This window comes from Mobula birostris, chromosome X, assembly GCF_030028105.1.
Source record: "Mobula birostris isolate sMobBir1 chromosome X, sMobBir1.hap1, whole genome shotgun sequence".
Classification (NCBI taxonomy): domain Eukaryota; kingdom Metazoa; phylum Chordata; class Chondrichthyes; order Myliobatiformes; family Myliobatidae; genus Mobula; species Mobula birostris.
Window position 1 is genome coordinate 12,310,757 of NC_092402.1, and position 25,439 is coordinate 12,336,195.

At 42.8% G+C, this 25,439-nt stretch overlaps 1 protein-coding gene across 2 annotated transcripts in view; it reads right to left on the reverse strand.

Moving 5' to 3' along the window:
• Positions 1-25,439, reverse strand: part of npepps (aminopeptidase puromycin sensitive) — a 294,931-nt gene that overhangs the window by 147,642 nt on the left and 121,850 nt on the right. For both annotated transcript variants that reach the window (XR_011883929.1, XM_072249568.1), the window contains exon 10: positions 10,290-10,454. Coding sequence is in view for 1 of the 2 variants with exons in the window: in XM_072249568.1 (XP_072105669.1) it covers positions 10,290-10,454 (165 nt within the window). In the remaining variant the exon portion in view is untranslated. The remainder of the gene's footprint in view (positions 1-10,289; positions 10,455-25,439) is intronic.

Here is a 25,439-nt window from a genome sequence, read left to right on the forward strand (position 1 = left end):
CCTAATTTGTAAATATCTAAAAAACTGTACATTAGATAAATCATATTTATCCACCAATTGAGAAAAAGACATTAAGCAGTCCCCTCAAAACAAATCTGAAAAAGTTATTATTCCCCTGGTTTTCCAAATTAAAAAGACCTGATCCAAAATTGATGGTTTAAAAGAAATTGAGATGGATATTACTAGAAAGAATAAAATTATTTAACTCAAAAAAAATCTACGAAACTGAAACCAAATTCTTAATGTATGTTTAATAATGGGATTAAATTCTTGTCTGCTAATCTTAGAAAACAAAAAGGGAAGAGGAGCTCCCAGTAAAGATGCCAAAGAGATGTGGATGATTTAGTACATGGCAAAAATTTAAAATCTGAAGATGACATTAAGCTTGTAGGTGCAGGAAAAAGCAATAGACTCAAGATGATTTCTATAGGTTGTCAAAAATGGGCAAATAAGAGGCAGATGGAACTTAATGCAGAGAATGTAGTAGTCGTTAAGGGCAATATAGTCAGTTGTAAAGTGCGGAAACAGAAGTGATCGAGTGGATGAGCACAAATCTTTGAAAATGTTAGAATGCATCATCACCTATGGTTGTTAGCAATGGATATGGTATTTTGAAGTTCATAAACTGAGGCACAGAATACAAAAGCAAATGTAGGATATGGAACAGTACAGCACAGTGCAGGCTCTTCAGCCCTCAATGTGCTGACCTTTTAACTTACTCCAAGATCAATCTTACCCTTTCTTCCTAGAGCCCTCCATTTTCCTTTCATCCATGTGCCTATCTACGAGTCTCTTACATGTCCTTAATGTATCTTCCTCTACCACCACCCCTGACAGTGAGTACCATGCAACCACCACTCTATAAAAAGAAAAAAAAACTATCTGACATTCTCCCTATACGTTGCTCTAATCACCTTAAAATTATGCCCTGTATTATGCACTGCTGCCCTGTGGAAAAAAAGGTGCTGGCTGTCTACTCTATCAATGCCTCTTGTACACCTCTATCAAATCACCTCTCATCCTCTGCTCCAAATAGAAAGGCCCTGGCTCAGTTAACCTTTCCACACAAGACATACTCTCTAATAGAAACATAGAAAATAGGTGGAGTAGGCCAATCGGCCCTTTGAGCCTGCACCGCCATTCAATACGATCATGGCTGATCACCCAACCCAGAACCCTGTACCAGCCTTCCCCCCATACCCCCTGATCCCTTTAGCCACAAGGGCCATATCTAACTCCCTCTTAAATATAGCCAATGAACTGGCCTCAACTGTTTCCTGTGGCAGAGAATTCCACAGATTCACCACTCTCTGTGTGAGGAAGTTTTTCCTCATCTCAGTCCTAAAAGGCTTCCCTTTTATCCTCAAACTGTGACCCCTCATTCTGGACTTCCCCGACATCAGGAACAATCTTCCTGCATTTAGCCTGTCCAATCCCTTTAGGATTTTATATGTTTCAATAAGATCCCCCCTCAATCTTCTAAATTCCATCGAGTATAAGCCTAGTCGATCCAGTCTTTCATCATATGAAAGTCCTGCCATCCCAGGAATCAATCTGGTGAACCTTCTTTGTACTCCCTTTATAGCAAGGATGTCTTTCCTCAGATTAGGGCACCAAAACTGTACACAATACTCCAGGTGTGGTCTCACCAAGGCCTTGTACAACTGCAGTAGTACCTCCCTGCTCCTGTACTCGAATCCTCTTGCTATGAATGCCAGCATACCATTCGCCTTTTTCACCGCCTGCTGTACCTGCATGCCCACTTTCAATGACTGGTGTATAATGACACCCAGGTCTCGTTGCACCTCCCCTTTTCCTAATCCACCACCATTCAGATAATAATCTGTTTTCCTGTTTTTGCCACCAAAGTGGATAACCTCACATTTATCCACATTAAATTGCATCTGCCATGAATTTGCCCACTCACCTAACCTATCCAAGTCACCCTGCATCCTCTTAGCATCCTCCTCACAGCTAACACTGCCGCCCAGCTTCGTGTCATCCGCAAACTTGGAGATGCTGCATTTAATTCCCTCATCTAAGTCGTTAATATATATTGTAAACAACTGGGGTCCCAGCATTGCCTGCCATTCTGAAAAGGTCCCGTTTATTCCCACTCTTTGCTTCCTGTCTGCCAACCAATTCTCTATCCGCATCAATACCTTCACCCCAATACCGTGTGCTTTAAGTTTGCACACTAATCTCCCGTGTGGGACCTTGTCAAAAGCCTTTTGAAAATCCAAATATATCACATCCACCAGTTCTCCCCTATCCACTCTACTAGTTACATCCTCAAAAAATTCTGTGAGATTCGTCAGACATGATTTTCCTTTCACAAATCCATGCTGACTTTGTCCGATGATTTCACCGCTTTCTAAATGTGCTGTTATCACATCTTTGATAACTGACTCTAGCATTTTCCCCACCACCGATGTCAGGCTAACCGGTCTATAACTCCCTGGTTTCCCTCCCCCTCTCGGCAGCATCTTGGTAAAATCTCCTCCACACTCTCTAAAGCTTCAGTATCCTTTCTATTATGTGACCAGAACTTAACACAATATTCCAAGTGTGGTCTAACCAGGGTTTTATAGAGCTGCAACATTACCTCGCAGCTTTTGAACTCATCTCCTGACTAACAAATGCCAAAACACCATATGCTTTCTTAACTATCCTTTCAACAAGGGATCTATGGACCCCTCTGTTCCTTCACACTGCTAAGAACTCTCCACCTCTGTATACCTCTATCAAGTCGCTTTTCATCCTCCTTCACTCCAAAGAAAAAGCCCTAGCTCACTCCACCTATCCTTATAGGACACCCTCTCTAATCCAGGCAGCATCCTGGTAAATCTTCTCTGCACCGTCTAAAGCTTCCACATCTTTCCTATAATGAGACTACCTGAACTTAACACAATACTCCAAGTGAGGTCTAGCCAAAGTTTTATAAGGCAGCAACATTACCCTATGACTAATGAAGGCCAACAACTCATATGCCTTCTGAACCACCGTATTAACTTGTGTGGCAACTTCAAGAGAATCTACGGATGTGGACCTCAAGACAACTCTTGTTCCTCCACAACACTGCTAAGAATGCTACCATTAACCTAATACTCTGCCTTCAAGTTCAATCGTCCAAAGTGTATCTCTTCACTTTCCATCTGCCTTTTTACAGTCCTGCATCACCTCAATGTCCCGTTGTAACCTATGACAACCTTCTACACTACCTACAACACCACCAACCTTCATGGCATCTGTAGTTAGTACTCTGCAATGAAGTCAGATTATGTTCAATCTTTATAAAATACTGGTTGTGATACAATTGAAGTTTTGCTAATCACAAAAGATTCAGCAGATGCTGGAAATCTAGAACGGCCCACACAAAATGCTGGGGGATCTCAGCAAGTCAGGCAACATCTATGGAGAGAAATTAACAGTCAATGTGTTGGCCTGAGCCCTTTCATAATTTACTTATTGAGATACAGTGTAGAATAGGCCTATCCAGCCCTTATAACCAAACAGCAACCCCTGATTTAACCTTAGCCTAATGACGACTACATTTACAATGACCAATTAGCCTACCAAACGACACATCTTTAGACTGTGGGAGGAAAATAGAGTGCCTAGAGGAAACTCACGTGGTCACTGGGAGAATGTACAAACTCCTTACATACAGTGGTGGGAACTGAGCCCGGGTCACTGGTACCGCAAAGCATTGTGCAAACCATGACGCTACCACGCCACCTGAGTGTAGCAGAGATCACAGAGGGGTCTTGGCCTGAACGTCAGCATTCTCAGCATACATTCAACTTTTACAGTTGCATTCCAAATTCTTTGGTGTTTATTTACTTTTTGTAAACTACACAATCCCACCAGAAACGTTGCTGCAGCAATTCTTTTAAGACTATGCTTTTACTGAGTGTCTTAGGAATTTAGAATGAGAACAAAAAACTGATAAGTAGCTTATAGAGGTAACTGACATATTTTGTTGAAGTACAGGTTACATTAACTGCATTATTTGCCAATGCAATGTGGTCTTATATGAAACAAAATCATGGTAAATTGACTTGAGTAAAGATAGTGTGCTTTGTTGATTCAGTCCTGCACCATGATTTGCTTGAGGAGTGCCAATAGGATCTCTACATAACTGCATGAATGCAAAGAAAAAATATACAATTTCTTAAAAACCTTTCCATTTGTTGAAGCAATATCCCAGAAATGGTGGTGACTAGGTGAACATCCCCCAAGCTACACTGAGCAACAATGTCATCATTTAATCTCTTATGCCGATGCATTCAAAATTCAAAGTAAATTTATTATCAAGGTACATATATGCTGGTTCCTTAAGGTTGTTATAACCAGGGGTGGTAATGGGCATAAGCTCCACAACCTATTAAATGGTGTGCACCTCAAAGAGCCCCTGAGAACCAAGTTAAGCTCCTGGACTTAGCTGCTAAACCTGGCGGAACCATTTCTACTGACATGAGATGGGGCAAAGGTGGGTTACTAGCACCTTAGAACTAGTCTCTTCGGGCAGATGGGGCTCATTAGTCATGGTTGGCAGCTCATCCAGAAGGAAGATTCTGATCTCAAACCTCCATAGCCTTGCAGCTCATAGGTAAGGCTTTGGGAGTAAACCCAGAGGGAAGAATCTGGAGCTGGAGTCCCTAAAGCAGTCCGACATTGAGTTCAACACTGACAGGCAACTCCTGCGACGCTGCTGGTACCAAACTATCGGTCTTTGCTGCTCCTTCAGATTCATCAGCTGCATGGAGAGGGTGAGCGTGCTGCATAGGCAACAACTTGCTCTCCGCATTGTACTGCCCCAGCTTGCATATCTAGACAGCTAAGAAGCAACATCCATGGTTAACTCTGATCTACAGAGGCCTCAGAAAGAGACATACATGTTACCATACACTACCTTGAGATTCAATTTTTTTGCAGGCATTTACAGGAAAAAATTCAACTTATGAAAAACTATACATAAAAAATGACTAACAACCAATATGCAAAAGGCAAATCACACAAATTAAAAAAACTGAGAACATGAGCTGTAAAGAGTCCCTGAAAGTGAGTCTGTAGGTTGTATTAACACACATCAAAGTTGCTGGTGAACACAGCAGGCCAGGCAGCATCTCTTGGAAGAGGTGCAGTCGACGTTTCAGGCCGAGACCCTTCGTCAGGTAGGTTGTATTATCAGTTCAGAGTCCAACCCCACCGACAGGGATGATCTAACAGGCAAAGTTTAACGACAGCTTCAGTCCAGTGCTGACTCATTAGCGATCACGCATTTCCAAAGATTCAGATGGTGTTTTGGCAGAATATTGATACCCATTACAAACTGGCCGCTTTTGCCTTTAAATTCCCTGGTCTCCAGGCTGTGAGGCAGCTAATTATTATTTCAGCAAAGGTACTAATTTTGTTGTCGTAAGTGATTGGTGCAGAAAAATGTAATCATGCCAGGAAAAGTCTCTCTCAAATTCAACTCCCTGTCATGAGGATTTGTGTCAAAATTAAACTAATTACATTGACATTACACAGCAGGAAGCATTATCAGACTACAGACACAAAATGCTGGGGGAACTCAGATCAGTCAGATCACAGATCTCAGATCTATGGCAGGGAATAAAGAATAGACATTCCAGGCTGAGACCCTTCATCAGGACTCATCTGTGGAAAGGAATAATGAGTCCACGTTTCAAGCTGAGACCTCTCATCAGGACTGATTCAAGGGTTGGGGCCCAAAACCTCAACTCTTTCTTTTCCATAGATGCTGCCTGACCTGCTGAGTTCCTGCAGAATCTGGTGTTTATGAGCATTATTAGATGGCTTCTTTAGTTGAAGGCTCCCTTGCATAATTTTCAAAAGTTTGCCTTGAAGTATAGCAGGTTTTATCTCACTGAATATGAGATGCACATTTTCGGGACATCAAAGCATTACAATGTCCATGGGCCAGGAATTGTATCAGGTTCTTATATCCAACTGCTATGTATGGACTTTTACAGGACACGAAGGCGCTAACTGAGTAGGCATATATATAGCTAGGGTGCCCAAGACCTTTGCACAGTACTGTATTTATCAATGTGGAGCGGAGTACAGGTTTGTAAATCCAGTGAGAGCAAAGGATGTTGGGAATGGCAAGGAGTGGAGTGCCACTGAACGGGTGTGGGACAGGTGACAGAGGAGTGCCAAGGGCAGGTCAGACACATCCAGCCCTGAGACACCGGGCAAGGATACTTGATTCTATACAATCGGTTTATTAATCATTACAGAGGGGTTGTTTTCGCACCCTGCCCTCTCCCTTCCCCAACCATGATTTCCTTCTCCTTGCCCCCTTTCTACTCTCAGTCCACAATAGAGACCCATATTAAATCAGGTTTATCGTCACACACGTCAAGAAGTTTGTTGTTTTTTTTGTGGCAGCAGTACAGTGCAATACATAAGATTACCACAGTACTGTGCAAAAGCCTTAGGGACCCAAGCTATATATACACGTGCCTAAGACTTTTGGCCAGTACTTACTGCCTGCTACATGACTGGTGCTTAGGGCAGCAATGAAGGTCCTCCATCTCTGCCTGTACTGAAGGATTCTTCACTGCTGTTTCCATAACAATTGGCTTTTGACCAGTCAGGGTTGTTAACCCCGAGCTGAACCTGCAGGATCAGTGGACCACTTGGTCTTACCTCTACCCTTTGACCTGTTGACCCTACCAAGAGCCAAAGCACAAGGCCCTGACTCCAGCCAACGTCGCTCTCCAGGTCATTGAGGCGCGCAAGCCTCCAACCCCTATGACAAGGTTGTAGTCCTCTAAGAGATTTGCACAGTACTGTAATCTCAATAATTCTGCAGACTGAATAGATTGCGTTTGCCATCTGGGTTGGCAGATGATCAGTTATACACTATATGGATATTCATGCCCGTTGAACTCAAGACACAAAAAAATTACAGCCAAAATTAGCATGAAATTAACATAGAAAAGTAATTTCTGATGTTATGTTGAAGTTTAATATCTCTATTTTTCCCTTTCAGGGTTTCGTTGAAGATCCTGACCTGGAGTTACACACTAATTTCTGTTCTTTGCAGGAATGGGACCCGCTCTTGGGGTCTCATGACTGGTCCTTATTCAATATGCCAAGGACGTGTCCTAGGAGATTGGCTCGCCTTTGGAGTTTCGGGATTTTGTGGCCCTGGAGGTAGGCTGACTTGAGGTCGGTGCCTCTGCAGGAAGTCGGTATGTCGTGGGAGACGAAAAAATCTCTGACTGTGCCCAGAGACTCGAGTTCTTTGGACACAGAGCTCAGAGAAAGCAATGCAACAGACTTTTAACATCGTAAATTAGCGAGTTGTTAGTTATGTCTCCCCTCTCATTGTGATATGAAGATACCTCTTTTCCCCCTTATTAGGGAGAGAGAGCCTGTGGTATGTCGAATATTGGGTGAACGAGTAGTCTTAGGGGTACTGCAAGTCTGTGTCATTATTGATGCTTTGCTGCACACTTGAGTGCTCCATAGGGGGTACCGATGCCTTTTGCTGGTGGCGAGGGGGGATTGTTGCTTTGCTGCTGCTTACGCGTGGGAGGGATGAGCTGGGGGTGGGGGGGGGGGAGAAGAGAGAGAGAGGGCTTTGGGATTCCAGCATTTAACTGTCATTCATTCTTTGGGGCACTCCTCTGTTTTCGTGGATGGTTGTGAAGTAGTAGTATTTCAGGATGTATATTGTATACATTTCTCTGACATTAAATGTACCTTTGAAGTTGTATGAACAATATACCGTCGTCACTGGGTATCCGCGGGGGATTGGTTCCAGGACACCCCCCCCCCACGGATACCAAATCCATGGATGCTCAAGTCCCTTATATTAAATGGCGTAGTATTTGCAGATAACCTACGCACATGCTCCCGTATACTTTAAATCATCTCTAGATTACTTATAATACCTAATGCAATGCGATGTTGGAGAAGTCCAGAACAAGGGGCCATAGTTTGAGGATAAAGGGGAAGCCTTTTAGGACCGAGATTAGGAAAAACTTCTTCACACAGAGAGTGGTGAATCTGTGGAATTCTCTGCCACAGGAAGCAGTTGAGGCCAGTTCATTGGCTGTATTTAAGAGGGAGTTAGATATGGCCCTTGTGGCTACGGGGGTCAGGGGGTATGGAGGGAAGGCTGGGGCAGGGTTCTGAGTTGGATGATCAGCCATGATCATAATAAATGGCGGTGCAGGCTCGAAGGGCCGAATGGCCTACTCCTGCACATATTTTCTATGTTTCTATGTAAGTGCTATGTAAATAGTTGTTATACTGTACTGCTCAGGGAATAATGACAAGGAAAAAAAAAGTCTGTACATGTTCAGTACAGACACAACCATCGTAGCTCTTCTGGGAACACTGATGCTGCCTCGGCATCAGCCGATGCCGATGCTCCTGTGATCTTTAAGTTCTTGAGGCTGTAGCACTTTACATAGCTGGCCAGCCATCCCTTACTAGCCTTAACCTCCTTCCTCTCGCTCACAATACAAGAAGCGAATGAACGAGACGCAAGGCGAACAATGCTCAAACAACGAGTGCTGGAGAGAGACTGAGGATCTGTGAAATGGCAGGAGGCTACAGCAGGGTATGCCGACACATCACTTCATTCGCGTGGATTCAGTGTAGTGCTTGGTGCACGGCAAATTCAAGTTTTGCTTTTTGGAATTTTCTCCCCCCCGAATATTGTCGATCCATGGTCGGTTGAATCCACGGGTGCAGAACCCGCGGATACGGAGGGCCGACTATACGCCTAATTTGGCATATTACATACAGTTCTGGTCACCGACCTAGAGAAACAATATCAGTAAGATAGAAAGAATACAGAAAAATAAAATTTCCCTCAAAGATGTTGCCGGGACTCGAGGAGCTGACTTATAGGGAAAGGCTGAATAGGTTAAGATTTCATTCCCAAGAGAATTGGTGAATGAGGGGAGATTTGATTCTACTTCCTATTCTGACATCAATGGCCTCCAATACCGCCACGATGAGGCCACACTCAGGTTGGAGGAGCAACACCTTATATTCCATCTGGGTAGCCTCCAACCTGATGGCATGAGCATCGATTTCTTGAACTTCCCGTAACTGACCCCCCTTCCCTTCACCATTTCCCATTCCCCTTTCTCACCTTATCTCCTTACCTGCCCATCACTTCCCTCGTGTTCCTCCCCCTTCCCTTTCTTCTATGGCCTTCGGTCCTCTATCAGATTCCTCCTTCTTTCACCAATCCATTTCCCAAGCTCTTTACTTCACCCCTCCTCCTCTCCCAGTTTCACCTATCACCTATTATCTTGTACTTCTTCCTCCCCTCTCCCTACCTTCTTACTCTGACTTCCCTTATCTCCTTTTTCCAGTCCTGATGAAGGGTTTTGGCCCAAAACATTGAACGTTTACTCTTTTTCATAGATGCTGCCTGGCCTGCTGAGTTCCTCCAACATTTTGTGTGTAATACTTTGATTTCCAGCATCTGCAGATTTTTTTCTTGTTTGTGGCTAGAATTAGAGGTCTTTAGTTAAGGGGGAAAGGAAAAATGTTGAAGGGGGAACTTCTTTTTCTTTTCAAATCTTTTTATTGTTATATTATACAAAAGAAATAACATGAGTACATTGAAGTAACGACACTTACAATGTCTCAAAAAAGACATTATCTTAAAGATTGAAAAATATTTGCGATAACCAAAAAAAACCTTCTAAGCAGAAAGAGTGAGAAAAAAAACCATTAGGTGTACAACCCCAGAGCCATGTGTCATACAAAAAGCTTCTAAAAATAAACATCAAACTGCCAGCAAGAAAAGAAAATATACCAAAAAATTTACAATTAGAATGCGGAAAAAAATCTATCAATTAGCTCAAATGATAATAACAAGCAAATGAGCCCCATCTTTTCTCAAAATCAAATAAAGGTTCAAAGGTTCGACTTCTAATTTTCTCCAAACTAAGACATAGCATCACTTGAGAGAACCATTGTGACAAAGTGGGAGCTGATGTATCCTTCCACTTCAACAAAATGGCCCTCTTAGCTATCAATGTAACAAATGCAATAACATGTTGGTCAGACACAGAAATACCATGAATATTTTGAGCGATTATTCCAAAAAGCACAGTTAAGGGGGAACTTCTTCACTCAGAGGGTGGGTGGAGAGAGTATAAATGCCATAGGGCAAATAATATTGTTCATTTGACAAACTTCAAACCCGGTTTAGGCTTGGTGTGGGATACAACATCAAAGCATTGCTGCATCTCCAGAAAACCTACAAAGAAAAGTAACCTTACCTCAATTGGATGACTGCTGTCAAGAGCATCGAGTTCCAGTGCTCGTGTGTAGTCAGCAGAAACAAACTGGGTCCAGATATCATATTCTGGGAAGCAGTGATCCACACACAAATATTCAATCCAGGATGCAAAGCCTTCATTCAACCACAGATGTGTCCACCACTCCTGCAATCACAGATATTGATTCTGAATGCATTGCTTCAACATTTGAAGAACAACGTTAAATGAACTTTCCAAGGGTGCAATTACAGCCAGAGATTTTAGTACGTTTTGCATTGCTTTAGCTTGAGTTTGCTCCCAAGATGTGTTTTTAAAAAAAGCTTGGAATTTTGAAGAATATTTCTGAAGATTACTGAAAATTTCCCCAACTCTCAAAGCATGGAAAACACATCTGTCAGAATCAGCAGCCTAGAGCTACTATCTAAGCCAACATGCTGTTCTCTCCTGCTGGCAAATTCACAGCCCATAAAAGAGCATACATCTTGCTTGCTGTGCTTGCTATATTGCATGAACAAGAATTTCAGACCTATAGTGGTTGACCTGAGGTACTTGGAACAAAATCTGGTAAGCCAATATTTACTGGCCATGCCACACATATTCATTTTATACCATATGCAGTGCATTTGTGGATTTCCCAGTGGTGGTTTGGCAGGATGCTGCACAGTGAATTTGGGCCATATTTCCATTCATCGCTTTGACACAATTACTAAAATAGTAAAGAGCAAAACTTACTGATTAAGCATAGACAATAATGATTCTCGATTTGAACACATTGTTGTGATCACCATTTTGCAATCATTGATGTACTCACATCATTTACTCAAATATATGCTAATACTTATTATGGGAAACAAGGAAATGGCAGACAAGTTGAACAGATACTTTGGATCTGTCTTCATGAGGGAAGACATAAACAATCTCCCAGATATAATAGTGGCCAAAGGACCTAGGGTAATGGATAAACTAAAGGAAATTTATATTAGGCAGGAAATGGTGTTGGATAGACTGCTGGGTCTGAAGGCTGATGATTCCCTGGGACCTGATGGTCTGCATCCCAGGGTACTTAAGGAGATGGCTTTAGAAATCGTGGACGCATTGGTAATCATTTTCCAAAGTTCTATAGATTCAGGATCAGTTCCTGGGGATTGGAGGGTGGCTAATGTTGTCCCACTTTTCAAGAATGGAGGGAGAGAGAAAACAAGGAATTATAGACCAGTTAGCCTGACATCAGTGGTGGAGAAGATGCTGGAGTCAATTATAAAAGATAAATTTACTACACATTTGGATAGCGGTAACAGGATAGGTCCGAGTCAGCATGGATTTACGAAGGGGAAATCGTGCTGGACTAATCTTATGGAATTTTTTTGAGGATGTAACTATGAAAATGGACAAGGGAGAGCCAGTGGATGTAGTGTACCTGGACTTTCATAAAGCCTTTGATAAATTCCCACATAGGAGATTAGTGGGCAAAATTAGGGTACATGGTATTGGGGGCAGAGTACTGACATGGATTGAAAATTGACTGGCTGACAGGAAACAAAGAGTAGCGATTAACGAGTCCTTTTCAGAATGGCAGGCAGTGACTAGTGGGGTACCACAAGGCTCAGTGCTGGGACCACAGCTATTTACAATATACATTAATGATTTAGATGAAGGGATTAAAAATAACATTAGCAAATTTGCAGATGACACAAAGCTGAGTGGCAGTGTGAAATGTGAGGAGGATGTTATGAGAATGCAGGGTGAATTGGACAGGCTGGGTGAGTGGGCAGATGCAGTTTAATGTGGATAAATGTGAGGTTATCCACTTTGGTGGCAAGAACAGGAAGGCAGATTATCTAAATGGAGTCAAGTTAGGAAAGGGGGAAGTACAACGAGATCTAGGTGTTCTTATACATCAGTGACTAAAAGCAAACATGCAGGTACAGCAGGCAGTGAAGAAAGTTATTGGCATGCTGGCCTTCATAACAAAGGGAATGGAGTATAGGAGCAGAGAGGTCCTTCTGCAGCTGTACAGGGTCCTCGTGAGACCACACCTGGAGTATTGTGCACAGTTTTGATCTCCAAATTTGAGGAAAGACATTCTTGCTATTGAGGGAGTGCAGCGTAGGTTCACAAGGTTAATTCCCTGGATGGCGGGACAGTCATATATTGAAAGATTGGAGCGACTGGGCTTGTATACTCTGGAATTTAGAAGGATGAGAGGGACCTGATTGAAACATATAAGGTTATTAAGGGATTGGACACGCTGGAGGCAGGAAGCATGTTCCCACTGATGGGTGAGTCCAGAACCGGAGGCCACAGTTTAAGAATTAGGGGTAGGCCATTTAGAACGGAGTTGAGGAAAAACTTTTTCACCCAGAGAGTGGTGGATGTATGGAATGCTCTGCCCCAGAAGGCAGTGCAGACCAAGTCTCTAGATGCGTTCAAGAAAGAGATGGATAAAGCTCTTAAAGACAACGGAATCAAAGGTTATGGGGATAAGGCAGGAACTGGATACTGACTGTGGATGCTTAGCCATGATCACAGTGAATGGCGGTGAGGGCTCAAAGGGCCGAATGGCCTACTCCTGCATCTATTGTCTATTTATGTATATTTTATTCAATATCCATACCTTAACCTCTAACTTTATTCCTTAAGCAATTCTTTCTTTATAATTGTAGAATGCTGTTGTTTGTTGTTTAACAAACTAGAACACATTAATGCATCACTGATATTCTTCATTTTTCATTATTTGAAATGAGGCACAAATACATAACATTTTTGGAACATTAAATGCTAATTTAGTTAGGACAACAGAGCATTGCAGTGGCTGGTATCGCTGCTGCACAGCTCCAGGGATGTGTTGGCTTGATCCTGACTTAGCTTATCTATGTGGAGTTTCCACTTTTTCCTCATCACCCTATTGATTTTCTTAGAGTTAATGGTTGAAGCGAAGTAGCTGTCCTTGAAACTGCCGAAGTCCCACACCAGCGAGTTCAAAAACTTTCCTTCCACCATTTGGTTCTTGAATCCAGTTGCACAAACCTAACTATTGCCTCAAAATAGCAACATTCTTACCACTTTGCACTACAAAGTGATTACTTTTTTTTTTGGTTGCTCTAATTGTGTTCATGTAAAGATAGTGTATTATTGAATTCTGCCCATCTCATGCTCTGTGCCTGTGATGCTGCTGCAAGTAAGTTTTTATGGCACTGGTGGACACATGTATTTGTACATATGACAACATACTTGTTTTTGGTCTTTGAGAGGAATGCTTAGTTTATGGATATATTCAAGATTGACACCAATAAGACCAGAGGTATAGAAATTTTTCCAGTGTCTGTAAAGACTAACTATTGAACATGAAATCCTAATTAAAGTGGTTTATAGAGCACTGCAGAAGTGGGCATTGCGGCTGGAAAGCTTCAGGGATCACTTGGCCCTTACTCTGTGAAGGTATTTATTTATTTATTTATTTGATTGATTGATTGAGATACGGCACAGAATAGGCCCTTTAACCCTAGCCTAATCATGAGACAATTACTAACCGGGAAGTCTTTTGGACTGTGGGAGGAAGCTGGAGCACCTGGAGAAAACCCATGCAGTCATGGGGAGAACATACAACCTCCTTATAGACACCAGTGAGAACTGAACCCATGTCGCCCCCTCTCCCTCCATAACTCTACCAACTTCCTCTGTGTGATCCTGTTTAATCTCACATGACAAAACCATACTTGTAGCTTAACTGAGTACTGCAAATTGCTCTTCAGCCAAGTTTGTGGTCATTGAGAGATATTAGATTGTATGGCCACAAGAGATTGATAAAGGATTTGCTCTAGATTGGACTTTATGGGCTCTTCTCAAGTTAGTTCTGAAAAGATTAAATGAACAAATACAATGTTCCACATCTGAAGTGATGATGGCACTAAACGGCGACTCCTTTGCTTGTATCTTCAGAAACAGCTCTATTTCCGTCTTTAATATCTTTATTTTCCCCCTTCAGGGTTCTCTTGAAGACCCTGACCTGGAGTTACAAGCTGACTACGGTTCTTTGTGGGAATGGGACTCACTCTCGGGGTTTCACAACTGGCTGTTGCTCAGCACGCCAAGGGCTCGACCTAAGAGCTCGGCTCGACTTTGGAGGCCTTGGATCGCAGGGATCTGGAGTTGGGCAGATCAAGGGTCGGTGTCATGGCAGGAGGTTTGCGTGTCGTTGGGGGAGTCGGAATATCTACGGCTGTGTACCAGAGATCTTTGGGCACAGAGCTCGAAAAAAGCAACATAACGGATTTTTAACATCGTAAACCAGCAAGTTGTTTATGTCCCCTGCTTGCTGGGAAAACGGGGACTCCTCCTTCTCCCTTATTAGGGAGAGAGCGCACCTGTGGTATGTTGTATACCGGGTGAAACGCGAAGTCTTTGGGGTAACTGCAAGTCTGTGTCTTTGCTAATGCTTTGCTCACTCTTGAGTGCTTGGTGGTGGGTGCCGATGCTGTTTTTTTTGCCAGTGGGGAGAGGGGGATTGTTGCTCGCTGCCACTTACTTGCGGAAGGGAGAAGAGCTGGGGGGGGGGGGAGAGAGAGGACTTTGGGGTTCTAATATTCAACTATCATTCATTCTTTGGGGCACTCCTCTGTTTTTGTGAATGGTTGAGAAGAAAAAACATTTTCAGGATGTATGTTGCATACATTTCTCTGACACTAAATGTACTTTTAAAACCTTTGAAATTAACAGTGATCCAAAAATAACCCCACCTGGATTTCATTCATACTGCCAATATTGCAGAATATAATTGTTTGCCTGTAAGTGTTGAAGCCTGTCAGCCCTCATATCTTGGCTCTACATCAAGTAGCTTAATGAAATTCCATGACTCAACTACAACACAAATCCAGTTTCAGGAATTAACAACTGAAAACTGGAGTATTTTGAGCATCTTATCTAAAAGACATGCTGGTATGGCAGACAATGCAGGGGAGGTTCACAAGGATCCCAGGAATGAAAGAGTTAACATATTAAAGATCCTAGTTTTCAAGTATAATTGAGCACTGATATCTTTCAAAGTGCCAAGTTCCAATACACAGCAAGGTAAACTACAGAATTTACTAAAGCATGAATATTTTTCAAAAATCGCAATAGTTTGTTTTGAAAACGCAAGCAACAGGAATTCTGCAGATGCTAGAAATTCAAGCAACACACATCAAAGTTACTGGTGAACACAGCAGGCCAGGCAGCATCTCCAGGAAGAGGTACAGTCAACGTTTCAGGCCGAGACCCGTCCTGACGAAGGGTCTCGGCCTGAAACGTTGACTGTACCTCTTCCTGGAGATGCTGCCTGGCCTGCTGCGTTCACCAGCAACTTTGATGTGTGTTGCCATAGTTTGTTTTGAGATGGCAATTGAATTTTGCCAGCAAGCTTCATTCCAACCTACAGTTTCATCCCCTCACTCATTGCTGGTTACCCAAGACTTGACATAGCTTTGCAGTTTCTTTTCCTGACTGTTTTGTGCAATTTATGTATAACATATGTTCTGCACGTTGTCTGAATCTATGTGCCTGCGAAGCTACTGCACATTTTTCCCCTACTGTCTGTACCTCACTGTTCTTGTGCGTATGACAGTAAATTTCACTTGAACACTTCAAGGCACTTTATAGTCACATCAAATAGAACACATTAAACTTTTTCAATTGTATAAAGCTTGACTGTCAAATCAATTTCCATACCCACTAGTTTAACAAAAGCCAAATGACAAAAAAAGAAAATACAAAGTATATAGAAATGAATGCTACCCTAAAATCTCCAGAAAAATTTCAGAATTTAAGTCTACCAGAAACTTCACAAGAACCTCAGTTTGTAAAGCCAAGGACAGGCTCTACCAATGATCAGACAATCTTGGTATTCTACATCAATAAACAAGTGATCTTTGAAGTATCGATGTTAGAAATGCTGCAGGACCTACAAGTCAATGGGTACAATTAAAGTGAAGGTAGATAGGCTCTTCATTATTAAGGGTTTCAAAGGTTAGAGAAAGCAGAAGAAATTGAATGAGAGGGAAAATAAAGCAGTCATGATGGAATGGCAGAACAGACTCAATGGGCCAAATGGCCTAATTCTGCTCCAACGTTTTACGGAAAATTGAATTAAGGTTTTGGTGGTGAAGCTGAGGAACAAAGGGAATAAGCAAAAGAAAAAAAACATTGAGATTTTGTGCCACAATGAAGCATACATTGAAAAATAGTACCCCTACTGCACCAAATGTTGGTGTTTCATTGGAATATGAGGGCATGAGAAGAAAAAAAATGGGGGCAAAAAGAAAATAGGACACAAGTGAATATAAAAAGGGATGACTTTGAAAAAAGCTCTGAAAGCTTCATTCTCACAATCAGCACTGAGAAGCAGACAAGTCTGCAATTCCAGCAATGTTTAGTTTATACTTGGGCTAAGTCATCTTTTGCACCTTTTACTGTAGGTGTGCACAGTCAAGTATGCTAATACTATCAGAGCACCCAGATAAAATGAAACTGCATAAATTTTTCAGTTTTTAAAGTGCAAACCAAATCTAAAAATGCTCTGCTCAACAGCTTAAATTCTCAGATAGACACAAAGGCAAATGGAATTTATAAAATCAACTATATCCTGCAGAGTGAATATTGAATAACTACATTGTTTAATTATTCTTCTTTCTTTTTGTAATTGCACAGTTTGTCTTCCGCACTCTGGTTGAATGCCCTAGTTGGATAGTCTTTCATTGATTCTATTATGGTTATTATTCTACAGATTTTTGTTTTGAGTATACTGACAAAAAACTGAATCTCAGGGTTGTATATGGTGACATACATGTGCTCTGATATAAATTTACTTTGAACAGAGCACATTTATGACCCTGATGTAGTAGAAGGGTGGTTAGTAAGTTTGCTGATGACACAAAGGCTGGGGGTGTTGTGGATAGTCTGGAGGGTTGTCAGAGGTTATAGCAGGACATTGATAGGATGCAAAACTGGGCTGAGAAGTGGCAGATGGACTTCAACCCAGATAAGTGTGAGGTGGTTTATTTTGGTAGGTCCAATTTGATGACAGAATATAATATAAATGGTAAGACTCTTGGCAGCGTGGAGAATCTGAGAGATCTCAGGGTCCACATCCATAGGACACTCACATCTGCTGCGCAAGTTGACAGTGTTGTTAAGGCGGCGTATGGTGTGTTGGCCTTCATCAACCGTGGGATTGAGTTCAAGAGCTGTGAGGTAATGTTACAGCTATATAAGACCTTGGTCAGACCCCGGTCAGACCCCACTTAAAGTGCTGTGTTCAGTTCTGGTTACCTCACTACAAGGAGGATGTGGATACTATAGAGAGAGTGCAAAGGAGAGTTACAAGGATGTATCCTGGATTGAAGGGCATACCTTATGAGAATAGATTGAGTGTACTTGGCTTTTTCACCTTGGAGCGACAGAGGATGAGAGGTGACCTGATAGAGGTGTACAAGATGAGGGGCATTGATCGTGTGGATAGCCAGAGGCTTCCTCCCCCCACGGTTGAAATGGCTAACACGAAGGGGCATAGTTTTAAGGTGCTTGGAAATAGGTACCGAGGGGATGTCAGGGGTAAGTTTTTCCACACAGTGGTGGGTGCATGGAATGCACTGCCGGTGGCAGTCATGGAAGCAGACACAATAGGGTCTTTTAGAAGCCTCTTAGATAGGTACATGGAGTTTAGAAAGGTAGAGGGCTATGCGCTAGGGAACTTCTAGGCAGTTTCTAGATTAGGTTACATGGTCAGCACAACATTATGGGCCAAAGGGCCTGTAATGTGCTGCAAATTTCTATGTTCTATGTCTATCATTAGTACTCAGATCAGACAATGATATAACATGAGAAAATACAGATATTGGGCTTAAAGTTGACAAGACTGGTATTGGTTTATTATTGTCACATGTACTAAGATACAGTGAATAGCCTCCTTTGCATAGTGTTTATACAGATCAAATCAATGTGCATTGAAAAAGGTAAAACAATAACAAGGTATAAACGCTAGCGAAAGAGGGCAGCACAGGTAACCGATGAAGTACAAAGATGAATAAGGAATTAGGTAAAAGAATGGCTATACAGAGAGGTGTGAGAAGGTCATCAGGCCTTACAAGTCTGCCCTGTCATTTCACATCAACATGGCCGATCAATACCAGAACCAAATCCTCTTGTGTCACGGCTCCATGTTTGATCTCCCTGATTCAGGGAGATGTTGAAAATGTCAGTAACATCATCTGCTATCTGGCTGCACTGCTTCTGAGCATACAGCCAGGTATGTTACCAAACCCTGCAGCTTTGCATGAGTTGATCTTGGCTTGGGTTTTCCTCACATCGGCTATGGCCAGAGTGCCTGCCCCTGGTGGGGGGGGGGGGGGGGGGGGGAGAGAGTTGGGTGGGCTTTCTTGCCAACATATGTAGTGCATCAAACTGTGCACAGATGATGTTTCGGCTGTCAGGACCGACTGGTGACTTTTCAATATTTTGTATTACTGTTTCTCATATTTATATAACTGCTTGTTTTATTCTAATAGTGCCAATAACATGATACTGTTTTACATAAACTTGCAACTCGCACTTCATGGCAACCTGTCAGTCTTCAGGCCGTGTCACTCAGGGACTTGCGCTAATTTTAGCCCAAACTAAAATTTTGACATAATGACTGAATGTACTATCATAACTATATGTGCTACGCACGACTGTGTGCATTGCAGTTTATACCTTGGCCCTGAAGGAATTCAGTGTCTTTTAACTGTATAGATGTGTATGGTTGAATGACAATTAAATTTGTATTTGTATTTAGCCAGCTTTAAAAATGGAGGGACTTAACTATACTTGACAAATTTGAACAAGAGTGGGAGAAGCAAAGTTAACTTTAAGTGCCAATTTTTCACCAGGCTGAGCACTCAATTATAAAATTTCAAATGACACTTCATTAAAAAAAAATCAGAATGCAGGCAACAATGAGTTAATTATCCTGTGAACTTAATACTGGTTAATGGAGAGTTCGTAGAATCTGATGGCAGAGTGAGTCAGTATTTACAACTTAAAGAATCTGAATGATTTGTTTTGGGCAAGTCACCTTAATTTAAATTTATTGAGAGATACAGCAAGGTAACAGGCCCTTCCCAACCCAGTGAGCCTGTACCACACAATTACACCCATATGACCAATTAACCTACTAACCCACAAGTCTTTGGAATGAGAGAGGAAACCCACATAATCACAAGGAGAATGTTCAAACTCCTGAGACAGCAGCAGAATTAAACCCAGCTCGAAGATGCTGTAATTGCATTATATTAACTGCTACACAATTGTGCTGCCCCATCTTGACTAACCTACACAATTTTTCTTCTCTAGATGAGATCACTCAAACAGAATAGATGTTGCCCACATGGAATTTCTGAAGACATTTGGGAAGGTTCCACATAACGGATTATTAGCAGACATGAAGTCACAGAACGTCTACTACTTAACCCTCTCACTCCTGCTGTAAGTCAGTCCCATTATGCTGACCCCTTTACCTCTGAATTCCCTCTAAGGTTCATTGAGGAAGCAGAATTATTCCTCTTGCATAAAGTGACAGCGAATTATGTTGTGCTCACTGTTTGGAAAGTGGGTAACGTTATATATATTTTTAACATGGAACATTCCAGTACAGGCCCCTTGGCCTATGATGTTGTGTTGACCTTTTAACCTACTCTTATGATCAATCTAACCCTTGCCTCCCACATAGCCCTCTATTTTTCTTTCACCCATGTGCCTAAGTTTTTAAATGCTCCAGTATATCAGCCCCTACCACCCCTGGCCAGGCATTCCATGCACCCTCCACTCTGGGTAAACAATGTCCCTCTGACATCACCACCCCTCCATACTTTCCTCCAATCACCTTAAAATTGCTTTTTTGTATTACCCACTTCTGCCCCGCCTGAGGGGGGGGGAGAGGGGGGGGAGAGGGGGGGGAGAGGGGGGGGGAGAGGGGGGGGGAGAGGGGGGGGAGAGGGGGGGGAGAGGGGGGGGAGAGGGGGGGGAGAGGGGGGGGAGAGGGGGGGGAGAGGGGGGGGGACAGAGACAGACAGACTCTGGCTATCCATTTGATCTATGCCTCTTATCATAGACAAGAAAACACTGAATTGATTTGTATCTTTATATCTGTAATACAACTGATAGATCTGAAAGTCATTTTTTCTATAGTATAGTAATACTGCATCCAAACATTCAGATGTACTAAACATCTGAAAACAAAATTACCAGAATTTTTTTTATTTCTCCTTCTGCCCCAACAGCTTCCATGTTGCAAAGTGATCCTGGCTTTTTCCAAGCCTGTGACCCTGTAGATCATCCAAGTTCTCAAACTCTCAGACAATCACTAATTCCCAGGAGAGACTTCCCTAACTCTTAGTGAATGCCCTACACTCTGCTTCATTTTAAAAGAGTATATGATTACTTCACCTAGTCACATATTATCTGATAGGTACTTCATAGTTTGAGTCCAGGGAACAAACTAAAAACATGATGTTCTTTCAAAGCAGAGAAGAGTACAAGTCAGTACCTGATTTCCACTTGTGGTATTCATTACAATCACTATCAGGTTTAGTATCACTGGCATATGTCATAAAAATTGTTGTTTTGTGGCAGCAGTACATTGCAATACATAGTAATAGAAAGTATAAATTACAATAACTATATCTAAAAAGAAATTAAACAAGTAGTGCAAAAGAGGGAAGTGTTCGTGGGTTAAATGTCCATTCAGAAATCTGATGGCAGGGGGGAAAAATGTTCCTGAAAAATTGTTTCTCTCTCTCTTTAGGCTCCTGTACCTCTTCCCTGATGGTAACAATGAGAAGAGGGCATGTCCTGGGTGATGGGGGTCCTTAATGATGGATGCCGCCTTTTTGAGGCATCGCCTTTTGAAGATGACATGGATGCTAGAGAGGCTAGTGCCCATGATGGAGCTGGCTGAGTTTACAACTTTCTGTAGCTTTTTCCCAATCCTGTGCAGTGGCCCCTCCACACCAGACAGTAATGCAACCAGTTAGATTGCTCTCCATGGTACATCTGTAGAAATTTGCAAGTACATTTGGTGACATACCAATCCTCTTCAAAATTCTAATCAAATATAGCCGGTGTTGTGCCTTCTTTGTAATTGCATCAATATGTTGGGCCCAGTTTAGATCCTGGGAGACGTTGACACCCAGGAACTTCAAACTACTCACCTTTTCCACTTCTGATCCCTTGACAAGGGCTGGTGCATTCCCTTGAATTACCCTTCCTGAAGTCTGCCATCAATTTTTTGGTCTTGCTGAGTGCAAGGTCGAGGCTGTGACAGCAGTCAACCAGCTGATTTATCTCACACCTGTACACCTCCTTGTCAACATCTGAAATTCTACTCAACGATACTTGTGTCATCAGCAGATTTATAGATGGCACGTGAGCTGTGCCTAGCCACACAGTTGTGGGTGTAGAGAGAGCAGAGCAGTGAGCTAAGTATGCATCTTTGAGGTACATGCCAGTGTTAATTGTCAGCAAGATGTTATTTCCAATCCACACAGACTGTGGTTTCCCTGTGAGGAAGCTGAGGATTCAGTTGCAGAGGGAGATACAAAGATTCAGCATTTGGAGCTTGATTAGACCCGAGGGTGTGATTGCGTTGAACACTGAGCTGTAGTCAATAAACAGCATCCTGACGTAGGTATTACTATTGTGAAGGTGATTCAAGGCTGTGTGGAGAACCAGTGAGACTGCATTTGCCGGACCTATTGTGGCAATAGGCAAATTGCAGCAGGTCCAGGTCCTTGTTTAGGCAGTTGATTTTCGCCATGACCAACCTCTCAAAGTACTTCACAGTAGATGGGACTGCCACTGGGCAGCTTATCCTGCTCTTGGGCACTGGTATGATTCTCACCCTTTTGAAGCAGATGGGAACCTCCAACTGTAGCAGTAAGATTGAAGATGTCCTTCACCAGTTGATTAGCACAGGTTTTCAGAGCCCTACGGTACACCATCAGGGGCTGATGCCTTCCAAGGGTTCACCAACTTAAAAAATATTCTGGTGTTGGCCTCCGAGATGGAGATCATAGGGTCACCAGATGCCGCAGGGATTCGCATAGACATAGTTTTATTCTCCCTTTCGAGGTGTGCATAAAAAGCATTGAGCTCATCTGGGAAGGAAGCATCACTACCATTCACAATGTTAGGTTTTGCTTTGTAGGAAGTAATGGGCTGCAGACCCTGCCAGAGCTGATGTGCATCCAATTCTGTCTCTAACTTCAATTGGAATTGTCTTTTCACCCTCAAGATAAGCCTTCCATAGATCATACCTGGACTTTGTGTAGTTTTGGGTCACTGGTCTTGAATTCCACAAATCTAGACCTCAGCAGACCACAAATCTCGTGGTTCATCCAGAGCTGTTGATTTGGCTATGTCTAGTATGTTCTTGAAGACACATAGGTCTTGATGAAGCCCACTGCAACTGTGATATATTCAGACTCTTAAGATGAATCACTGAATATTGTCCAGTCCACCAACTCAAAGCAGTCCTGAAAGCACTCCACTGCCTCACCACTGATGCTGTGGTCCTCAGTCTCTGCCTATACGCTAGGAATAAAAGTACAGCCAGGTGATCGGACTTTCCAAAGTGTGAGTATGGGATGGCATGGTAAGCATTATTGATGGTGGTATAACAGTGGTTAAGTATGTTGGCTCCTTTGGTTTCACAGGTGATATATTGGTGGTAGTTGGTTAGATACTTCAAGCTGGTCCACAATAATAGGGAAGGAATCAGTGTGCATTGTTTCATGCCTGCTGATTATGATGCTCAGCTCCTCCAGAGCCTGCCTGCTGTTGACCTGAAGTGGAAAGTATACTGCTACCAGGAAGTTGGCAGAAAACTCCATTGGCAGATAAAATGGACGTCATTTGAACACTAGCTGTTCTAGGTCGGCTGAGGAGGACTGAGACAAAATTACAATGAGATTGCTGTAAGACATCAGCTACTGTTTAACATCTGAGCAAAAGTTTGGTCGCCATAGACGAGCAATGGCAGGCATCAAAAATATATATAAATTACGAAAGTACACATTCCCTTCAAACATGAGACAAAGGAGCAGAATCACTGGTATTCTCTACTCCAGAGCGCTGTGGAGGTTCAATCATAAGCTCTCTGAACAGAGACTGATAGAGAAATACAGGGAGGGTGGAGGAAAGTGGTATTTGGAGTCCAAGATCAAACTTGCTCTTGCTGAATGGCAGAGCAGGCTTGTAAGGCTCAACAGACTATTCATGATGTTCAGCAGACATCATCAGCCTAGTGTTGGCCCCCACAAAAGTTTTTTTAACTGCATCTTAAACCTACACAGGCACCTTGAACTGTAACTGATAGGGAAGCCAGAGGCCTGAAGTCTGGAAGTTCACTGGAGGTTTGAAGACAGCCCATCCTAGGGTTGGAGGACTATCAGTGTTTTGGGGGGGGCGGGGGCTTTGTTGTTGTATTTGCTTGCGTTGTTGTGGGCTTCCAGTCAAGATGGTGCCAGCCAACGATTCCTCGTGCGACATCTTCCAGGTAATCAATTATTTCACTTTTTCTACATCTTCTACTTATTCTTTTTTATCTTAGCTATGTTTCAGAAACTGTTGGAGCCTGTGACTTACTGTTTACAGTTCCATCAATGCTCTAGCACTCTGCTGTCCCCAAGAAAATTCCAGGAGAGGACCGCAAGCACGAGCTGCCTTGAGGAGAAGACCAGATACAGGCGCAGGGCCATAACAGATTCATGCCTTGCCGATCAAAGCATCAAGGAAGATTGAAACAGAGGCGAATGCGGAGGCCACAGGTTGGCGGTTGCTCTCCACAGGAGGACAGAGTGCAAGGGGTTTGATGTCCTTGTGGGCGATATGTTCATTTTTGTGTGAGGGAGAGGTTAGGGATTTGGGGTCTGATGTTCTTCCGTGGGGCGGGTGGGGGGTATCTGTTAGTTTTTTTGTGTGTGTGTGTGTGTGTGTGTGTGTGTGTGTGTGGGGGGGGGGGGGGGTTTGGATGTTTGATGTTATAGAAACATAGAAAATAGGTGCAGGAGTAGGCCATTCGGCCCTTCGAGCCTGCACCGCCATTTATTATGATCATGGCTGATCATCCAACTCAGAACACCGCCCCAGCCTTCCCTCCATACCCCCTGATCCCCGTAGCCACAAGGGCCATATCTAACTCCCTCTTAAATATAGCCAATGAACTGGCCTCAACTGTTTCCTGTGGCAGAGAATTCCACAGATTCACCACTCTCTGTGTGAAGTAGTTTTTCCTAATCTCGGTCCTAAAAGGCTTCTCCTTTATCCTCAAACTGTGGCCCCTCATTCTGGACTTCCCCAACATCGGGAACAATCTTCCTGCATCTAGCCTGTCCAATCCCTTTAGGATTTTATACATTTCAATCAGATCCCCCCTCAATCTTCTAAATTCCAACGAGTACAAGCCCAGTTCATCCAGTCCTTCTTCATATGAAAGTCCTGCCATCCCAGGAATCAATCTGGTGAACCTTCTTTGTACTCCCTCTATGGCAAGGATGTCTTTCCTCAAATTAGGGGACCAAAACTGCACACAATACTCCAGGTGTGGTCTCACCAAGGCCTTGTACAACTGCAGTAGTACCTCCCTGCTCCTGTACTCAAATCCTCTCGCTATAAATGCCAGCATACCATTCGCCTTTTTCACCGCCTGCTGTACCTGCATGCCCACTTTCAATGACTGGTGTATAATGACACCCAGGTCTTGTTGCACCTCCCCTTTTCCTAATCGGCCACCATTCAGATAATAATCTGTTTTCCTATTTATTGTTGCTGTTTTTTCCCCTTGTAGGCTATGTTAGTTTATTGCAAGGGAGGGGTTGGGGGTTTGGTGTTTCAGCTGCTATTTTCCATGTGGGCAACCTGTAGTTTTTAATGCAAGGAGATGTTGAGGGGGTTTGGGGTGTGAGAGTTTTTGTTTCTTTTTTTTTTGTGCGCGCGCGCGCGGGGGGAGGGGTGATGTCTTTTCTTTCAAGAACTTCCATGGCTTTTCTGTATTTCACAACTATCTGAAGACAAATCTCAGTTGTATTCTGCATATATACTTTTATAATAAGATAACCCTTTGAACCTCTGCTCTGTTAAACA